Below are 19,243 nucleotides of genomic sequence, written 5' to 3' on the forward strand. Positions count from 1 at the left end.
GGCCTATGCAGGGCATGTAATGGGGAGGCAAGATTACCGATGGGTCCTTGGGGTAAAGCTTGCCGACCTTGCCTCCAAGCTTGACGAATACTCCCAAACCCTAGCCGTACACAACAAAGACACAATCTTTGTGACCGGATGGATGGTAAACTAGGGAGCAAAGACACTTGGCACCTACACCGCCATTTACTCGATCCCTCCCTCTCCAAAACGGCACATTCCGATAGACTAACCCGTCTTCTTCATTCCCACCCATCCTCAGACGCCGCTCTCTCGCAGGATCTGAGCGCCAGTTACCTTTTCACGACCCTCTTCCGCAATATGAAGGACACACGAACTCAAAACTAGATGCAGCATTAACCTTTCAGGGGTCCGCGCAGCCATTCTAAAACTACCGTCCCAATCCGCACCCGGCATGAATGACGTTACAAACAAGAACCCCCCCGCAACCTAGGTTCATGCGCTAGCAGATTACTTCATCAAGTGCTGGCAATTAGGAGAACTTCCCTCCTTCTGGAAAATCCCTAAGTCATATTTATCCACATACCTGGGAAACCAATACTCTCGAAAACCTCCGTCCTTTCTCCCTCACAACCTGCCTTGGAAAACTCATGGAACACGTCATCCTCAACCGCCTGGAACCGTTTCTCGAAGAGAGTCGTACCCTTCCCCACACGATACTAGGCTTCCACCCACATCTCTCCACCCAAGGTGTGATGCACCCCATATATTACGAGACCTCAGAAACCATCCACTCCCGCCATACTAGACCTCTTCCAGCCCTCGACCTCCACAAAGCGTTTGACAACATAGAACACCAAGCACTTCTCCTCATCACCCTGTCCTGCCTCCACATCGGCTCCCACCTACACAGCTACAGCAGCGCCATTCTCTTCGACCCCATCTCCCTCGGCAGCCGGTAATAGAATTGCCCTGCTTGGGTAATGGAATGAATTCCGACAGAGGACGAACGTAACAGGGGGGGGGGGGGGGGACGGCGGTCGGATGAGATTAGGAAGCTTGACGAATAAGGAGAGAGCAGCTGGCGCAGGACAGGTTTAATTTGTGGAACATGGCAGAGGCCTTTCCCCTGCAGTGGAGGTATGAGAGCCGATGAAGTAGATTATTACAACGCCCAGTCGTCTATCCTACCGCGGCCAACACTAATGTAGCTGAATATACCCACCAGGCAGCATATATTATAGGGGCCGTCGATGACGCCGGTCTCCCCCTCACGGCCACCTCCATTCACGCGTGGAATCCAGCTGAAGCAGAGGAAGCCCCCATCGTATTGTTCATCACCTTAGCCCCAGCCTCCCACACCCTCAGCGATTCTAAAAACGCCTGTGCAAATTTTGGGATGGGCAGAGTCCACTCCATCACCAACTCTCTTCTCCGCTCCTTTGATCTCAATACTCGCCAAATAGCCCTGACGTGGGTTCCCGCGCACTCGGCGTACCCCGCTAATGAGGCCGCCCACAACTTTGTTCGAGTTGCGCCAACCGAGCTGTGGACGACCCATTCCTCTGGTCTGCTAGGGAGCATGTGGTTACATGGCACGTGATCACTCTCCACTGTAAGAACACCCGCCTCAAACGCCCCACGCCGCGTAAATGTCTCACCAAACACAGCAAGTCGACTGGCGACAACACCAAACACACACTTTCCCACACCCCTCCCTCTTCTCCCGCATTTATCCCACTCGAATGCACCCCATCGTGCCGACTGTGTCACTACCCATCAGCCACACTACTCCACATTCTTCAGTCGTGTCCCGTGGACGACCCCATATGGGGCGCTAAAGCTCTCCAATTCCGATGAGTGGGAGGCGGCGGCACTGCTCAGCTCCGATATGGAACTACGCGTCGTGACAAGAGCCCTGGAGGTTGCCAGGCGCCACCAGCTCCCGGCCATCTAGTGCCCCCCCCCCCCTCCCAGGGTCACCCACAACACTTAAACCAGCTTGAACAAAGAAATGCTTTATCCTCCTCCTTCTTAAGTAATGGAATGAATTCCGATAGAAGACAAACGTAACAGGGGGCGGGAAAAGGGTGGGCGGATGAAATTAGGAAAGTTGACGGATAAGGAGAGAGCAGCTGGCACAGGACGGGTTTAATTGCAGGAACATGGCAGACGCTTTCGTCATGCAGTGGCGGTACGTGGGCCGATGAAGAGGATTATTATGAACACCCAGTTGTTTTTCCTACCCGTATGCGGAGGGAGATTCAGGGAGTGAAAGAGAATAGAAAGTCAACGAAAGTCACAAGCACGTAAACTAGCGATAAATATGGACAACAAAACAAAAAAGGGGGGTGGGTGGCACAGAACGGAGGCTGGACTTGCAAATGAAGTTTATAAAGAACTAGGTTGTCAAGTTCACGTTTACAAGGGAATCAGGCAGGCCTCTTAAGTTTATGACGCGGAACGTGCAACCGAGCAGTGAACTTGAGTTCGTAATGACGCGCGTCTTTCAAGTCTACCTGACAGTTTGTGGTTCGGTTTTTGAGGAAAGGAAATGGCGCAGTAATTGTATCACATCTCGGTGGGCGCCCGAACCGCGCCGTAAGTGAAGGAAGGATCTTGCAAGTGAAAGTAGAAAGAGCGAAAGTGATGCCGCAGTGAGGGCTCCGCAGTAATTTCGACCACCTGAGAATATTTAACGTGCACTGACATCGCACAGTCCGCGGGCGCCTTTTCGACTCCATCGAAACGCGGCCGCTGCGGCCGGGTTCGGACCCGGGAACTGCGGCTCAGTGGCCCGAGCGCCCTAACTGCCGCGGCGGGACAGCTTGTGCTATTGATAAACCTCCGCCGCTAGTAGAGTTTCCGTCACAAAGGCTCCGCTGTATAGTGGTGCGTCTGTTTAGCTTATTTACACGTTACAATATCGTGGTGTGCCATGAATGTCAAGCGGACGTTACAGGGCGCGCTGTTTTACCGGTCTGCTCACAGCTGCCGCGTGTATTATCGCCGTTAGTTAGGCGCTGGCCCAAAGCCGGTGGCGTTCATGACACGTTTTCTTTCCGACCTCTCTTCGCTGACGGCGCTGTTTACAGATAACAATTTGTCGCCTAGTATTTAACGCTGGAAAGCTTTCTCCCGTTTATATATCTTCGCCGTTCGCTGCACTGGTCGCAGTGATTGCCCGCGCACATTTAGAGTGAGCCAGCCGCCTGCACGCCTCTGACGACACATTCCTTGGCGGACCGACCTTGGAGTGGTTAAGAGCGAACGGAAACGCCTCAGCTACGCGTTCAAATGGAACGCACCCCCCCCCCCCCCCCCGCGCTCCCAGTAGGCCGCGGGCGTTGCTTCGTGTTTGTGCCTGTGTGGGAGAGCAGGCGTTCACCGGCAAAGGCGGAAAAGCTTCGGGCTATCCGGCGACAGCATCTCCGTACATCGCTTACGCGGACTGCCGGTAATGATAGCGCCTGCGTCGGCAGATGCCACAATGGAGGAAGAAACACGCAACCGCACTCGAATTCCGAAGGGCGAGATAAGGGGAGAAAAGTGGGCGCACAGTGCATACAGCATTACATGAACGGAAAAGGAAGCTGATCCGCGCAGCACGGCGACTCCTTCTTACATAGTTGCCATTGCTGCGAGCGCTTGAAGTTAATCTTCAAATTGCTTTATTTAGCGTACTTGACGCTGAAAATGGCGCATGGAAATGCGGAAGAATTCGGACGTAAGGCGCGGTCGCCCAGTATCGACTAAGAATTTGAACGAGGCGAGTCGTTTCTCCTCCCACCAGCGCGATTCCTCCTGATCCATTTCAGTGGGAAAGCACTAATTCCGATGGCTAAACACCGAGCAGGATCTTGCGATGATTGAGGATTTGCGCAAAGTGAAAGGTTTGCGATGTTTGTGGGTTTGTGCCAAGTGAAATAAATAAATAAAAATGAATAAGAGAAATATCTGCGACTGCAGGGATTCCAACCCGCGGCGGCGTCAACAGGTCAGCTTCACTGGCCACTGCGCGAGTGCACTACGCTATCACCGCAGCCGAGCATGCCTCGTGTTGAAGTGAAATACACTCTCGCGCTGTGCAGTGCACATTGTCTCCTTCACCAACTGATACTACTATTAATGTTCACGCTTTGAGCTACGTGGCGGTAGTGACAGAGAGATGTGCGCTGCATGCATTGGCGTGGACAACGTTGGGGCAGAAACGCGGCACTAGAGCAAAACGCGTTTTACGTTTACAACATTGCTGCAGAAACGCGGCACTAGAGCATAGGCCGCCAGCGTGCATTGCGTAGATTGGCATTGACGATGAAAAAGTTGAATACGCACATAACTGCCTGCCTGGGTCAGTGGACACCTCAATCGCGCTTTCATGTACGTGGCGGTGGTGTCCGCTCGCAAAAAAAAACTGTACTTTCGCACATCTTTCATGCTTAGCAAAGCTAAACCGCCAGCCATTCTTTTTTAAATCCAAAGCCCGAAATAAACGAGTCATGTTACGGGAGTTATTCCTGTAAAATGATCAACGGTCTGAACGGGGAAGTTACTTTTTAGCAGCTCTTTGCATGCCAGCGCTAACAATCAAAGCTTTGGCCCTCAACCCGCGGTGAGATAAATTGCCGCCAAGGCGAGTTCCGGCCGAGGGAACAAACACGAGTTTTCTACTCGAAGGAGGTTTATTGCGTTTAGCAGGTTACAGGCAACTCAGCAAACGCTTATCGCAACGGAGGAGCATTCCGCACGCGCAAGGGGGGGGGGGGGGGGGGGGGGGGGGGTAAGAGTTCAGCTCATGTCATGTAGCTATGCGCTCACGGCCTGCGGCGATCAGTCGCGCACGATAGCCGGGCGATTCTGTGACGGCGGCGGTCCCGTTGGCAGATGTCCGATATCCGGGCGCGTGCTAAGCGCAGTCAAGTTGACATAAGTGATCGACCATTTCATTGTGCACAAGCACAGCTCCCGCCAAAAGACGAGCACCTTCGGAGAAACGAGCTACTCCCGAGCTGTGGAGAGAAGGTCCCTACAGTTTTAAGAGGGGGAAAGAGAAAAAGACTCCGCAGCAGCGATAAAGACAGCGCGTGTGCCGCACCGCAAACCTCCCGATCGGCGCGCACATAATATCGCCCGAAAAAACACGCTTGGCCGTTGCTGTGGGACGGTTTATTCCTGTGTATCCCCACAATGTTTGGCGATAGTCAAATCATCAAGGCTGTGGAGCAGGTCAACAAAACACGTAGCAATATATTCCTCAGTATCTTCAGACACGTGTGGAACAAAAGCTCGTTCAGTTTCTGCTTATGTCTGGCGGTTTTAATGCGAAAGCATTACTGGTCCCATTACGAGAAAAGCCGGCGGCGTGCGTGTGTGTGTGTGTGTGTGTGTGTCCTCGCAGATGGTACAGAAAATCCCAGCGATGGCAAAAAAGAAAATAGGCTGACGTCAGCAAGCGTCCATATGACGCACACAGCAAACTGAGCACCGCCTCTTCAGGACAATCCTATAGATGTCGTTTGTCTCCATATACTCGCCACTGGCCGACCTCCATGTGGCGCAAGTTTTCCCGACATATGTGCCGAAATTGTGATGCAACCGTTCGTCGCACAGCTTTCCGGATGGTCTCATATGCGCGCGTGTGTGTGTAGGTGGTGTCATACATAGCGCCACCGGAAATGACGCAGACAGTGGAGTGCACTGTTTGCTTTCGCACTCCCACGCGTAAGCAGTCTTAAGTGTCTCTGCCGAATTTTCACTGCGGAGTACAACAAAACCGCCGCGGTGGCTCAATGCTTAGAGCGTTCGGCTACTGAGTCGGAGTTTCCGGGTTCAAACCCGGTAGCGTTTCGATGGAGGCGAAACGCAAAAAAAGGCGCCCGTGTGCTGTACGATATATGTCAGCGCACGTTAAAAATCTCCAGGTGGCCGAAATTACTCCGGAACCGTCCACTACAGCACCTCTTTCTTGCTTTCTTCTTTCACTCGCTCCTTTATTCCTTTCCTTGACTGGTGCTCCAAGCACCGTCTTTCTTAGAGTCTACATCTCTATACTTAGAGTCTACACTCGACGTCGTATAAAAGGTTGAAAACTAAGGTCACTACACAAGCTGCAGGGTGCTCGCTCTTGTTCTTCGTAGGACGCGACGATGCAGTTCAACGCTGACCACCTGAAGAACCTGATCGAGCAGGCATTCCCACCGCAGGACATGATCCTCGACTGCCGCATGAAGGCCCGTTCGGACCTGTGCCGAGACTTCGAGTGCCGAAAACTGTGAGCACATCACCCCACTATTGCTCCTTCCTGCTTTTCCGAAACTATTCACGCCAACGTTTAACTCAGTAGAGCTAGACACTCCCCTTAATGTACAGAAAATGCTCATGGAGACTGCTATAGAAAGGAAGTAGCGAAAGAACAACGGGAGTGAAGAACAACCGTCCCACAGTGCGAAACTTGATTAAAAGCCTCAGCTGATAAAAAAAAAATGTTTATTCTCTTCTACTGGCGCGCCTGTCAAGCTAAACGTCACCTTGAAATGAAGTGAGAGAGTACGCCGTGGTACTTGGTGGTGGTCGCTGGAAAAGGTGCATGATCATTCAGTATTATAATTTGGACAGTCTCCTCAGTTCTCTGCGAACACGTGAGAAAAACGTGAGCAATTTGTTAGGGGAACAAAGCTATCGTAGCAGAAGGATAATTAGGACAGTCAGAAAAATATCACGACAGCGCTGTGCGGTACAATACTGAACGAGAACTTGTCCCGCAAAAATCGCCGGTGCGACATAGAAGAGCGTTCATGTGCTTGAATAGAATGAAGAGGCCTCCCGCGCTGTTCCTTTAGGTATGACTGTATCAAGGTGCGCAAAAACGCTACTTTCACGGCTCACGACACTTCCACCGAAACCATCCTCGAGAACCTTTGGTACGTGTTTTTTTTTGTTTTTTTTTTGCGCCGTCTTCGCTACCACGCCAGTGAAGAAGACCCGCTGGTCGGTGGAGCGCCTGTCCTCTCGCGCGGGGTTTCGAGACGCCATTACCGGCTATAGGTAATTCTTGCCACCCGTCCTTGAGTTCGGTCTTTGGCCGCCGACTCGTGGCCCATCATAAACAGGCTGTTTATACAAGGCATGCACCCGCTGCGAGAGAACGCAAAGTAGGCACGAGTGGGTGCCTGTTGAGAGCTACACGTCAGCGAAGAGATAAGCGCCCGCGATTTGTTCCGAGTACCACGTCCCTCGCGTCAAACGCGCGCGTTGGAATGAAACTTTGGCCTCCCCGGTAGCTGATAATAGAGCCCGGAATAAGGCGGTCGGCTTTCGATCACTGCGCCATCCTGTTTGCAAGCCTGACCGGACACGAAGTAGCCGACGCGACAGAGTGCGCCCGTCGAGGAAGGATCGCGTTCCGGTTCCGTTCGGACGAGACCGGAGCGGCTGCACGCAGGTCGTTTACCTCTAAAGCGCCGTCACACGAAGGCACCATCACCTCGACAGAAGTGGTGCCGCCGCCGTCTGGGGTGCCGACGTTACCGAACTAGGCCACGAGGAGGAGGAGGGGGTGATGCATTCAATTACGAGGGTGCGCACGCTCCGCTGATAAGGGACGCCTCGCAGCGTGGGGGACTCCGCCGGCTCCCTTATCTCCGAACAGTGTGTCCACGAGGTTCCCAGAGATTAACCGCTCGTCTTCCTCGCTCTGACACAGCTCGATAACAGTCATTCATTGCAGTGACGACCGGCGCTTGCGTGTAGTAGGCCACGCCGAAGCTGTTGCCTTCGTGCGAAGCCATGAAGGCACAAGAACGTCGCTATCGACACGGCCGCTTCTGAAGCACTTGACGTCATTCAGCGCTCCCTTCGGGTTCGTTTGGTTAGCCTTACGAGGAACGACAGGGGCGAACCCAGTGACAACATTGTTAGTGCAATATGACGAAGAGGCGCTATTTTCTCGCAAGCCCTGTTTAGTAAAAAGCGGGCCGAAAAGCGCATCTTTGAGTCACAAGCCTAGAGCAGAGGGCAATGAAAACTAGTAACGTGGTCGCCGCACCGAAAAATCCTTTTGGACTTCGTGGTTGTGATCTGCGGGGCCGAGAGAAACAGGACCCGGAGATGAAAGGAGGCCGTATTACAATCGCATCCTTGTACTAGTCCGTTCGTGTGCGCTGCTGCAAACACGCGCCAATTTACGTTTCGAGTAGAAACGGGCTAGCTGCCAATGACAAATGTCGGTAGCAAGAAGTACATTGGTTTGGGCTGGTTGGTTCATAGCTGTGGTTGATGTCAGGGCGGCGCGAAAGGAACAAGGACAAGAGAGGCGCCTGTCCTGTTGTGTTCTTGTGCCTCTCTGGTTCTTGTTCTTTTCGCGCCGCCCTGACATCAACTACAGTCGATAGCAAGGAGCTCAGGTTATAAAGCAGCGTGACGCTGCGAAAAAAAAGTACTAATGGTCCTCGCTAGTTTCTTCAGAATCTATGCTCGTCCTTCACATGCCTCAGGCCTCTAACCCTATGTCCACCCGGTACGGACGGAGCAGAAATTACGCCACACGTTCCGATTGCACTTTGAGGGCACCGAGTCACGCACAATGACATTTTCTTCACACAGAGCTGTCATGGATGGAATGTCTCATCGCTCCTGTCTTTCTATAATGAACTGTGGCATCAAATGAAGCGATTTATTTATGTTTTTGTTTCCTATGTGAGTGAGTGAGTAGGTGGGTGGGTGGGTGAGTGAGTTTGAATTTTGAATTGCGGCGGAAATTCGATCAGCGTGTCATTGCAAACCGTAGGACGTCACTCCAGCAGCTATAAATACCACCAAAAACGTAGGCACGTATCGAAGAATCAAGAACTCTCCGCTGAAGGTCAGTGCATGCAGCCAGGACTGCTCTAAGGCATACGAGTCGTGCGCTCGGTGACGGAGATATCACGAGTTGTCTGGAGGAGAACAGGAAGTGAACATGCGGAAATCAGCAAAGCAAGTCGAACGTGCGCAGACAGAAGAGAGAAGCGCTCGTTTCCGTTGCGTTCTTGATGTGGCCGCAAACAGTTTAGTCGCCTTTTTAATGACCGTGCCGATCAGGCCACAGACCGTCAATTGCGTCAGAGGGCCGGAAAAGGCAGCGCAGGTACAGGCGCAATTACCGTCTCGGCAATTATAAGCGCGGGGCATAATAACGGGAACGCTCCGTTAAGTGGCCCGTACCTCGCTCCCACTCATACGAGGGCATCCCAATCGGCGCTTTTCGACGTTCTCTTTCTTTTTTTCCCCCTTTTGACTCAGCTGCAGTGCGCTTTGTCGTATACCTCTGCCAAGGGCAGTCACAGTGTGGCTATGAAGCATGATTAATTACCTTGCGTAGGAATTCACTGTCCGCATAAAATGACAGCGATTACGAAAATGCTCCCGGCGACGACACGTGTCGAGCCTTTCCGGGAAGCTTGAGGACAGGCAAGAGCGTTGGAGATAACGCCGTTTATATAAATCCTTGGAGGCTGCTGTCCTCTTGCTTGTACGCTGAGAATTGTTTGTTTTATGGGGTTCAACGTCCCAAAGCGACACGGGCTGTGAGGGACGTCGTAGTGGAGGGCTCTGGAAAATTTCGACCATCTAGGGTTCTTTAACGTGCATCGCACAGTGCGCGGACCTCTAGCATTTAGCCTTCACCGAAATTCGACCACCGCGGCTGGAATCGAACCCGCGTCTTTCGGGCCAGCAGCCGCGCACCATAACCACCGAGCCACCGCGGCAGCTGCACCTTGAAAATATTAGATGGTTTAATTTTGTGCCGGTGTTTTGTCAGAGTGTAGTCAGTGAAAACGGTCCATGGACGATGCATACGCATTCACCATGTGGTATGGGCTAGATCACATAACAGTTGACGGATATATCCCATCAACAACTGCAATATCCATGAAAGCACATAATTATGCTATCGCCATCCGTATGATGAGCCGCATTACACACACAGCAGGACAACGGCCTTGATACACATTAGCCAACTCTTGAGTCAGCCACGGCATGCCTATAATAGATTACGTAGTCATTCGCTCCTCAACCTTATTCGCATGCTAATTTATTTCAGCGCTGTAATGAAGCGCATAATCAGCATGTACCATTTACTTCGGCTCCCGACCTGCGCTGGCAACATCAGTGACAACGTCGCTTCTGCGTGCTGACACGACCGCGGCCGACCGCACTGTATGCGCAGAGCGCGAAACAATTGTTTCGTACCGCTTTGTCTATAGTTTTCGCTATTAAAAGATTGTTTAAATTCGTTTAAACGCACGTTTACAAGAAGGCCGTACACGCCCGAAGAAATTTTCTGAACAGCAGTCGAGCTTCTTCGTCACCGTCTGCATAATGACTTGGAAAAAGAGATTTTCGCTTTCGATGAGCTACTTGGTGCGGGACAGTCGGTTTTTTTTCGGGAACACAGAGTGGCGTTGCTGAGATGTCCCGTTCCGTCCACGGCGCAGACGACTTTGGTGCAAACGTAGTGCACAAAAGCCATAGTAGCGAAAACGCAACAGCACACGACGCCAATAAAAAATGTCTGGTTTCCGAAGTGCCATTATTAAAAAAACTCTTAAAGTGTCCAAACGAGAAAATTTCTTCTGCAAAATATTTATTTTTAAAAGTGCACCTGTTAAGCACGAAATATTGGCTTTTGTGGCGGCAATATTTGGCCAATAGGATAGCAAGCCATCGCTTATTTTGGATAAACTTGATATTTACATGCTTTTCTGCTCGTTTGTTGCATTTTATACACAGGGTATTAAGCGCTAGGGCATTCTTGATTATCGAACAACGTTTGCTTTTTCATTATTTTTTGTCCAAAAGTTGTGGTTCTGCAGTCGGTAGCTCTCCGCCCCATGATGCTTAGAGCGCCCATGGAGGCGCTGAAGTGGTCTCGAGGAAGCTCCATGTAAACTCCCATAGGCGGGCGCCAGCTTTCCCTTTAGCTAATAGTAAGAAACTCTATGCATATATATATATATATATATATATATATATATATATATATATATATATATATATATATATATATATATATATATATATATATATATATATATATATATATATATATATATATATATATGCAATAGAGAGAGAAGGGGAGTACTTGCGTGGGAGGGATCTTTAATGCTATGACATTGTACTCTCAAAGGTAGGTCAAGCGTTATGTGATGATGAAAGAAAGAGCAGTATGCATGTGTCTTTGCCAGCCCCCAAGGGAACTGTAACATGTTCTCTGAATAAAGATTTCACCTGATTATATTGCTTATGTTTGATTGATTTAAGACCGTTGTGATAAAGGCTGCGCGGGCCGGGGGAGCCCACCCTATTCTATCCATCTTTTCTCTCCACCAGGTGGAAGGTCGCCTACACGTACGTGCTGCACACCGTCTGCTACTCCATGGACTTCGACTTGGCGGCCGAGCTCAAAGAAGCAGAAACGGCTTTCGCCGAATGTCCCGAGCCTTGGAAATACAGTGAGTTACGCCGGCTCTGCTTCTATAGTGCGCAGGTCAGGGTGAGGAACTGTCTGGACTTCTAGCACATGATGCTCTCTGTTGCTTTCCATTAACGTCAGATCGGTTATCACTGTCGACTAGTAATGCAAAAACTGCGAGACAATACTGTTGATTGATGCATTAATAAACGCGTGGCCGATATCAGACAGAGAAGGCTGCGCGAGTTTGACCTGAAATGTCTGACCAGACTAGTAAACATTTCTTGTTATAAAATCTGGACGCCGAGGCTATAACTTTATAGCGCGCACTGTTAATCATGGCCTAGATAAAAAATGACTAAATGTCGATTCAACAACGTTCAGCATGACGCTCGCAGGCTGTGCCTCAAAGTCGAATATTGTCTTCTGAGCCTTACGATCACAGGGAGTGGGCAAAAGGCCACCGATTCAAACAGTCTAACTAGAGACTAGGACAGCTTCCTAATAACAGAGTCAAAAGTGTTCTAATGCAGGTCGTATCGTAGTGGCGCGGTGGCATTCAGTCCTAACCACGCGTACCTCGGCAGAGAGTAAAGCCGTGCCCGCTTCCCTCATAAAGCCAGAAAGGTCCTGAAAAGAGGCGGCATTTCTTCCTTGAACACCTCAGTGTAGTCCGTTTCTCTGGTTCGAAACGAAAACTCGGAATTTGGCTAAAAACGCCGTTATGAGTGCCCCTCCCCCTTCTCTCTCTATCTCCCTCTCCCCCCCTCTCTCTCTCTATTTGGCGGCGGCGGCCAGAGCTGGAGATGACCGTTCACGCTGGTCGCGACCCCGGGGGCAACCAGGCCATCATGGCGACCGTGCACGACTCGGGGAGCTTCTCGGGAGGCCTGCCCAGGACCATCATGATGACGGCCACCCACAAATACGTCATCTCGGCCAAGCAGGTGACCTCTTCCATGCGCATTCATCGCTTACGGGTCAGCCGCGAGCGGAAGCACGCGCCGTTTGAGCCTCACCATCAAGCGCTCTTTCTTCACAGCCACAGCCCTATCAGAGTGTTTCCGGAGGGTTGCGATGACCTCGGAAATAACTGTCAAGAATGATCCTAGCGCAATGGAGAAAGGAAGATGACGAAGAGACAAGACACGAATAAGCATCCAGCTCTGCGAAATTTGTTGACTGGTCAGGCACGCGCTGTAGACCTTTGTGCATGCGAGTATTTCTGCGCGATTTCAGTACACTGTCTGTGTGTCTGACGCTGGAAGCAATGCCACCACCTGCCTCCTGCTTTCTGGCAGGAACATCTGCCCTTCTCTCCTGTAGAGCGCGCCTCCTCACCTCTTCTCTGTATTTCTATTGTTTTATGTTATTTACATTTTTTAAAATTTCACTTGTTGATTATACTTTATACTTCCAGACGTGCTTTCTGTTGAGCTGTTTTCATCATTTGTTCCCCTCTCGTTTACTGCTGTTTCTTGGCAAATGGCGCTCACTGCACTGAAACCTCCTTGCGCTTATTTCTTCTCCTCATTCTGCGTTTTTGACTTTATCTTTAAAATGTTCAGTCTGTAAAGAGAAAGCCCTGAATTCCATAAGCGCATCGAGATGCCCGCTGTGTTGGCACCCCACAGCGTTGGCGCTGAATGTCAATGGGTTGAATGAAATGTCCTTGGTTTGCCGCACCGGGTTGCAACTCCCTTTCCAAACAAACGTCGCATTTATAGAGATGCGCTTCTGTCGCAGCCATGTAAACGCGACCAGTGTTCATTGCGGCCTATACTGAGCCAGGTGCACTGAGGTCAGGGAGCTGTATCACGTTAAATTGTAGCCCCAAGCTGTGCACTGACGCTTTGTATATCTCCCCTCTGCTGACACAGACTGACGTGTTCACGCTGCCCCCGCCCTACGAGACAGCGTGCATAGATTACCACCGACTCAATGACACCAAGACGAGAACTGGATTCTCGAAGACCCAGGACAAGGTAACCATACGATGCCGCGATAACATGTTAAATACGAACGACTAGTGTGAAGGTTTAGGCTAATGGGTTAACATTCAGCATTAACATTCATAGCGCAACAAACACAGAGGGGCATACAGGAGAAAAACAGTACACAAGCGCTTATGTACTGTTGCTGTCTCCCGTGTCCCCGTGTGTTTGTTTCGCTGTGAGTGTTAGCATTAAGAAGGAGCAGCCGTTCAAACCCAAAAGCCATGAAAGTGGGTTTGATTGCAAGCTGATGTGAATCAAAGCCAGGGCGCTACATGTCCAACGTTCTTGGACAGAAAATTCCAATGTTTGAAAATTGTAACGTACTGTTGTGAAAATGTTGAAGGTAATGACTCATTCTTCCAATATGCAGAATTTTTTTTTAACTTTTTCCATCGCTTGCACGCAGCAGTCAAGACTGTCATAGAAAACCATTGGGGAACGCTTTTTACAACAGCAAAAACGTTAATAGCAAAACAATGTAGGCCCGTCGAAGAAAGATCTTCGGACATATTGATTGTTATAGTAAAATCCTCCAACATACGAAAAAATTGCGTTCAAAATTGCCTTTCCCGTTCAAAAATATTTTTGTCCAGAATTGTTGGGTATCGGATACCCTAGTGACACGTTCGTTGCGCTGTGGTCGAATGTGCTCCTCAATGCGCGCCTGGGTTAGCGTCATGATTTAACTAAGTCCTGACGGAATATCGCAGTAGGCGAATCTCTTAGTAGCAGCGTTATGTTTCGAGGAAGCTAGGTTAATAATTAGTACGCGTTGCCAGACACTCCTCAGTTGTGAGGGCACAGCGTATTCATACCGTTATTCACCCACATAATATCCTTATTCAGGCAGTAACCATACAAATTTCAACATTGTCCATGACTGTCGCATTGCAGAAACATTCTCTCACAAGCAATCTAAAACAAGAAGCGCTTTTCCCGGGTGTTTCCGCGTGTATTCACAAAGTGAAGACAAAGCGCAGGCAAATGAAGCTGCTGGGGCATCGCCCAGCAACACGTCTTTTCCTGCGCTATGGGGTGGGGCACGTCTCTTCCCAATACATCAGCACAAAAGAGCTTCGATTCTTCCAATCAGCGAGTCAAATAAGCTGTCGGCGGGACAGTTCAAAAGCGAAGCGCGTTAATATAAAAAAATCACATTAAGTCATGACGCCTGCGACTGACGAACGTGTCTGCCTCCGTAACTGAAGTTCTCCGGAAATAACTGCGGCGATTAACTAATTTTCACTAAAGGAGCCGCGCGGGTTCGAAGTCTCCGCAGTGCTCTCTTCGTAGGCGAGAAGCGCCGCAAGCGACCAGCCAATCGAAGCGCGCAATTACGTTTGATTGCGCGACAGTACACCCTCCGCCTCGTGGAATCCATCCAAGCACGCCCCTCGACCAGCTGTAACGGCAGCTGCTGCTTTCGCTCCAAGCAGCGTGCAATCGGAATGGGTGTGTCTCAGTTATTGTCGCCAAATGGACAGCTTTCTTGCCGCGGTATTTATACCCGCGGGCGGCGAACGCACGCGACAAGCACGCGGAGAGGAGGTCTCAACGAAACCCCGCGAATATTCGCCGCCATGCGAGGAGCGTGTGTATACAGCAGCCGGAAGCGCGGGAAAACGCCCTGCGTTTTGCAAGATGTCGTTTGCAAAGCCCCAACACAAATATGGAGACAGAGCTGTTGCCAGGGAAGGTTTGTTGCGAGCGTTTAATTCGCTTTCGTCCCAAATATAACTCTCATCTGTTATTCCCCGGCCTCGCCCATAACGGTAAACAGGAAAGCAGAACGCGTTTGCTTGCGGCTACGTTGTCGTCTATAGGCTTAATTTGTGCCCAGAAGGCATTTAATAAATGGAATAAATTTCGGCCTTATCAATTTCGTATACTCCTCATCATTTCCAATGGTCCGGCTTCCTGGTGACTTGGACATGCGTGGCTGGAATTGAAGAGGAAGTGATAACTTCACGATGTGTCCGTATAGACTAGCGTGCTTCCCGGGTGCTCGGTTGACATTGTTCGACCGGGTGGCTTTTGCCGCGGTCTTCACGCCCCATCCGAGCTCTTTCGATGGCAAGGTTGACGCCGATGGCAGGCCGGGTAGCCAGCCACGATTCCCAAAAAAGCAGCCGTGGCTTTCCGTTGACTGCTGGCCGCAATGCGCACCTTTCCGTGCACTGAGCACGCTTGGTCGAACACTCTAAGTGCTCGACTGGATCATAAATACAAGCACGGATGCGAGGAAGACGTGCTCGCGGCCGCCACGGATTCAGATAAAATTACGAGCTAAAAAAAATAATTAACTGCCACGGTGTCGCTTCGGCTGCCGCAGGACAGGGGTAAGTGGCGGTCATGGCAGTGGACTTCCCTGAACCAAGTGAGATCATAATGATAAATACCTTGTCCACTAAGTTACAACGTTCGCAGCATCCAGCGCGCAAAAACAAAGTGGGACGCATTAACACTTCCTTGATAGAAAACTTCTTGCGGGGGGAGAACAGCAAAGACAGCAAGGGTTTCGTGTCCTAAAAAGACTAAAGGAAACGGTTTTGTCAAAGACCAAATAGTACCTTTTCTAAGCGCTTCGACGCGAGGAAAGCTGAGGCCCCGATCTTGCCAACGTCGCATACATTCGAAGAAATTATAACTTCCTTTTTTTCCGCAGCACCGAGGTCCGGAACTAGTATCTGCTGCATATGATATGCGAAGACCTTAACGGAATAATGGCGCAGATCAAGTGACAGGACAGCAGGAGAGTACAAACACACACACTCTCCTGCTGTCCTGTCACTTGATCTGCGCCATTATTCCGTTAAGCATGTCGGACCAACTTGCCCAATCCTTTACGCGAAGGTCCTATTTTCCACGTGCTTGACAGGTAGTACCACATCAGTTGACATCGTAATCATCAGCACCACCATCGGCTTAGTTGTGTACCCTCCAGGACAGAGGCTTGTTCCCTTATCAATCCAGTTAGCTCCAGCCGGCGCCAGCCGGCTCCAGCAACCAGGTCCCCTGTCCCAACAACTTCCCGATTTAATCTACTTACTTCGCTTATGTGGCGCTCGGCCGCCCCTGGCTACACATTTCTCATCGCTTACAGTCCTCCCTGTCACCCTAATGGACCATCCCTGTCTGGTTCTTCCCATCACATGTCCTGCCCTGGTGCATTTAATATTCCCTACGACATCATAAACTCGAGTTTGCGCTGCAATGCACGGTTTTCTCTTTGTGCCGATTAACCGCTATCATTTTCGCCCCTTAATGTGCGTTTCCTACAATTAATTCAAGAAGAATAAATACCTTCTAGTCATTGTAAATGTGTGGGAAAGGTTGGATAATAAAGAAGAGGACTGGTTCGTGAGACGAGAGAACCGAGTTTGCCCCGCGTCCTCTCCTCTTTTGTTGCAATTTACTATATGTTCAAAATAGGAGTTCCCGCCGTGAGTATTTTTTTTTTGGCTTTTAGGCTCTTTGCTCAGAGTGTGAAAAAAAAAGAAACCTTCACCAATAAAGCTTTCATTCCTGAAGTTGCGAGCCTTTAGATGCTCTAAAGCTTGTTGATTTCTGCACAGCCACTATAGTCCTCCATAAAGAAAGTAATGAAATCCCAGTCAAGCAGGCTGCCAGGCATCTCTTCAACTCGTGTTTACAGGAGGCTTTCAGAAATCTGGATTGGCAAGAGTTGGATATGTAAGCTAATGCAAAATACCTCTGTAATCTGCGATTCGCTGATGACATTGCCTTGCTGATTAATAAGGGGATGAGTTGCAAAGCATGATCAAATTTACAGCAACTTGTGCGGCACATGCATGCTGCTCCCATTCCACGCTCGCAACGAGTATGTGTAACACATTTCCTTGCCTTTTCTAGTTTTCAGTACTCTGAAACTGGTCAGTCAAAGTAATCAGGCCATTATGAAATCAGATATACCGTACCTGTGCTGCACGACCATTTTTGATTCGACTTTTTTTGTCTAGTTTTTATCTTAAGCGAATGCTATGTGTTGTAAGTATGCATTTCATGTGCACGATCATTTCGCCACGAAGATTAAGGAGCGTCAAGTGCCTGCATCGTGCACTCGCTCGTCGTCACGTCGTTTTGTCCCATCTCTGCAGGAGTGCGAGGAGACGTGCGTCCAGCACCTGTGGGAGAAGCTGTGCGGCTGCGTGAGCGCAAACTACATGCTGAGGCACACCATCAGCGCACCGGTCTGCTCCACCGTGGAACGATGCGAGTGCAGCCTACATCAAATCAAATCGAATCAAAACGTTTTATTTTCACCAGATATTTACTGGCTGTAGCACTTGGGCTAAAAGCTGCTGTGCAGTGTAGTGACTGTCACTTCTAGGTGGGTACCCGAACCGCGGTGAGAGGTGAGGGATGAGATATAACTTGCAAGAGTGGCAGATCGGGCTAGTTGGTAATTTTCCATAATGCGATACAGCGCGAATAAAGACGGGGACGAAGCGAGACATGCGTTCCCTTCCATTTCCTGTATAAATATCCCCTTTCCGCAATAAAAATTCAGTTGAAGTCAGCGCTGTGGTGTCTTGTCTCGCTTCGTCCCCGTCTTTATTCGCGCTGTATCGCATTATGAGGGATGAGAGTCCACCGAGAGGTGAGACGACAGTTACCGGGCCTTTCCTTTCCTTAAAGCAAATTCATTCATTCACCTTAGACAGTATGTAAGAAGAAAAAAATGGTACCGTAGAGCAAGGCTCCAGGTTATTTTTGACCACCTGGCACTGAAAGACCGCACGATATACATATAAAGCCCTGCTTTAAAGAAGACATACGACCGTGAAAAAAAAAGGAAGTGCCTGTGTGGCCTAGAGGTAGCGTGTCCGATTCGAAACTCAATGGTCTGGGGTTGGATTCCCGGCTAATGACCGCAATCTTCTTTTCAGCGCAATACGGTTGCTTTAAATACTTACATGTCCTAATGACACTTAAGTGATGCTGCGACCTTTTAATCAGTAGTTTTCAAATGTTTTAAATGGTTTCAATTCCACAGCTTAATGTGCCACCTCATGGCCCCCTCGAGCTATCCGGCCTTTCCGCGCGCACCGACGACGATGCCAAATATGCCGGGTTCTCCGCTGAACGAGACCCCGAACAGTACCGCGTTAACAAGCAGTAGACGAAGGAGAAAGGGGCTTCTATAACAGCTTCTGCAAGAAGACGAAGAGCAGAGCAAAGGCGCAGTAATCCATCTACAATCGTAGTATTGGAGTGGCCAATCCCCACTGGGGGTATGTACCACTCCAACTGAGGACAACAAAAACAATCGTAAGCGCGCTCAGTTGGAATGCATTTCTGAATCTGCTGCAGCCGCCCCACCGCTGTGGCTCAGTGGTTAGGGCGCTCGACTACTGATCCGGAGTTCCCGGGTTCGAACCCGACCGCGGCGGCTGCGTTTTTATGGAGGAAAAACGCTAAGGCGCCCGTGTGCTGTGCGATGTCAGTGCACGTTAAAGATCCCCAGGTGGTCGAAATTATTCCGGAGCCCTCCACTACGGCACCTCTCTCTTCCTTTCTTCTTTCACTCCCTCCTTTATCCCTTCCCTTACGGCGCGGTTCAGGTGTCCAACGATGTATGAGACAGATACTGCGCCATTTCCTTTCCCCACAAAACCAATTATTATTATAATCTGCTGCAGCCCGCGCGTGGTGAGTCCATCTATAATTCTGCACTCTTGCAGGTCCGTTGCATTTGCACGGGCTCTCACCGGCGACGCACCGTTACGCACACACGCCGAGTCTGGTGCGCAGACGCTCTTCGAAATTGAAAGGTTGCCTCACCCGCCGCGGTGGCTCAGCAGTTTGG

At 50.1% G+C, this 19,243-nt stretch overlaps 1 protein-coding gene across 1 annotated transcript in view; it reads left to right on the forward strand.

Annotated features, from left to right (window-relative positions):
* The window catches only part of LOC144120530 (uncharacterized), a 104,096-nt gene that overhangs the window by 58,549 nt on the left and 26,304 nt on the right, over positions 1-19,243 (forward strand). Inside the window, exons 15-19 of the mRNA XM_077653048.1 lie at positions 6,099-6,232; positions 11,335-11,456; positions 12,215-12,363; positions 13,297-13,401; positions 17,532-17,646. Coding sequence (XP_077509174.1) covers positions 6,099-6,232; positions 11,335-11,456; positions 12,215-12,363; positions 13,297-13,401; positions 17,532-17,646 — 625 coding nt within the window. The remainder of the gene's footprint in view (positions 1-6,098; positions 6,233-11,334; positions 11,457-12,214; positions 12,364-13,296; positions 13,402-17,531; positions 17,647-19,243) is intronic.

Source organism: Amblyomma americanum, chromosome 2, assembly GCF_052857255.1.
Source record: "Amblyomma americanum isolate KBUSLIRL-KWMA chromosome 2, ASM5285725v1, whole genome shotgun sequence".
NCBI lineage: Eukaryota > Metazoa > Arthropoda > Arachnida > Ixodida > Ixodidae > Amblyomma > Amblyomma americanum.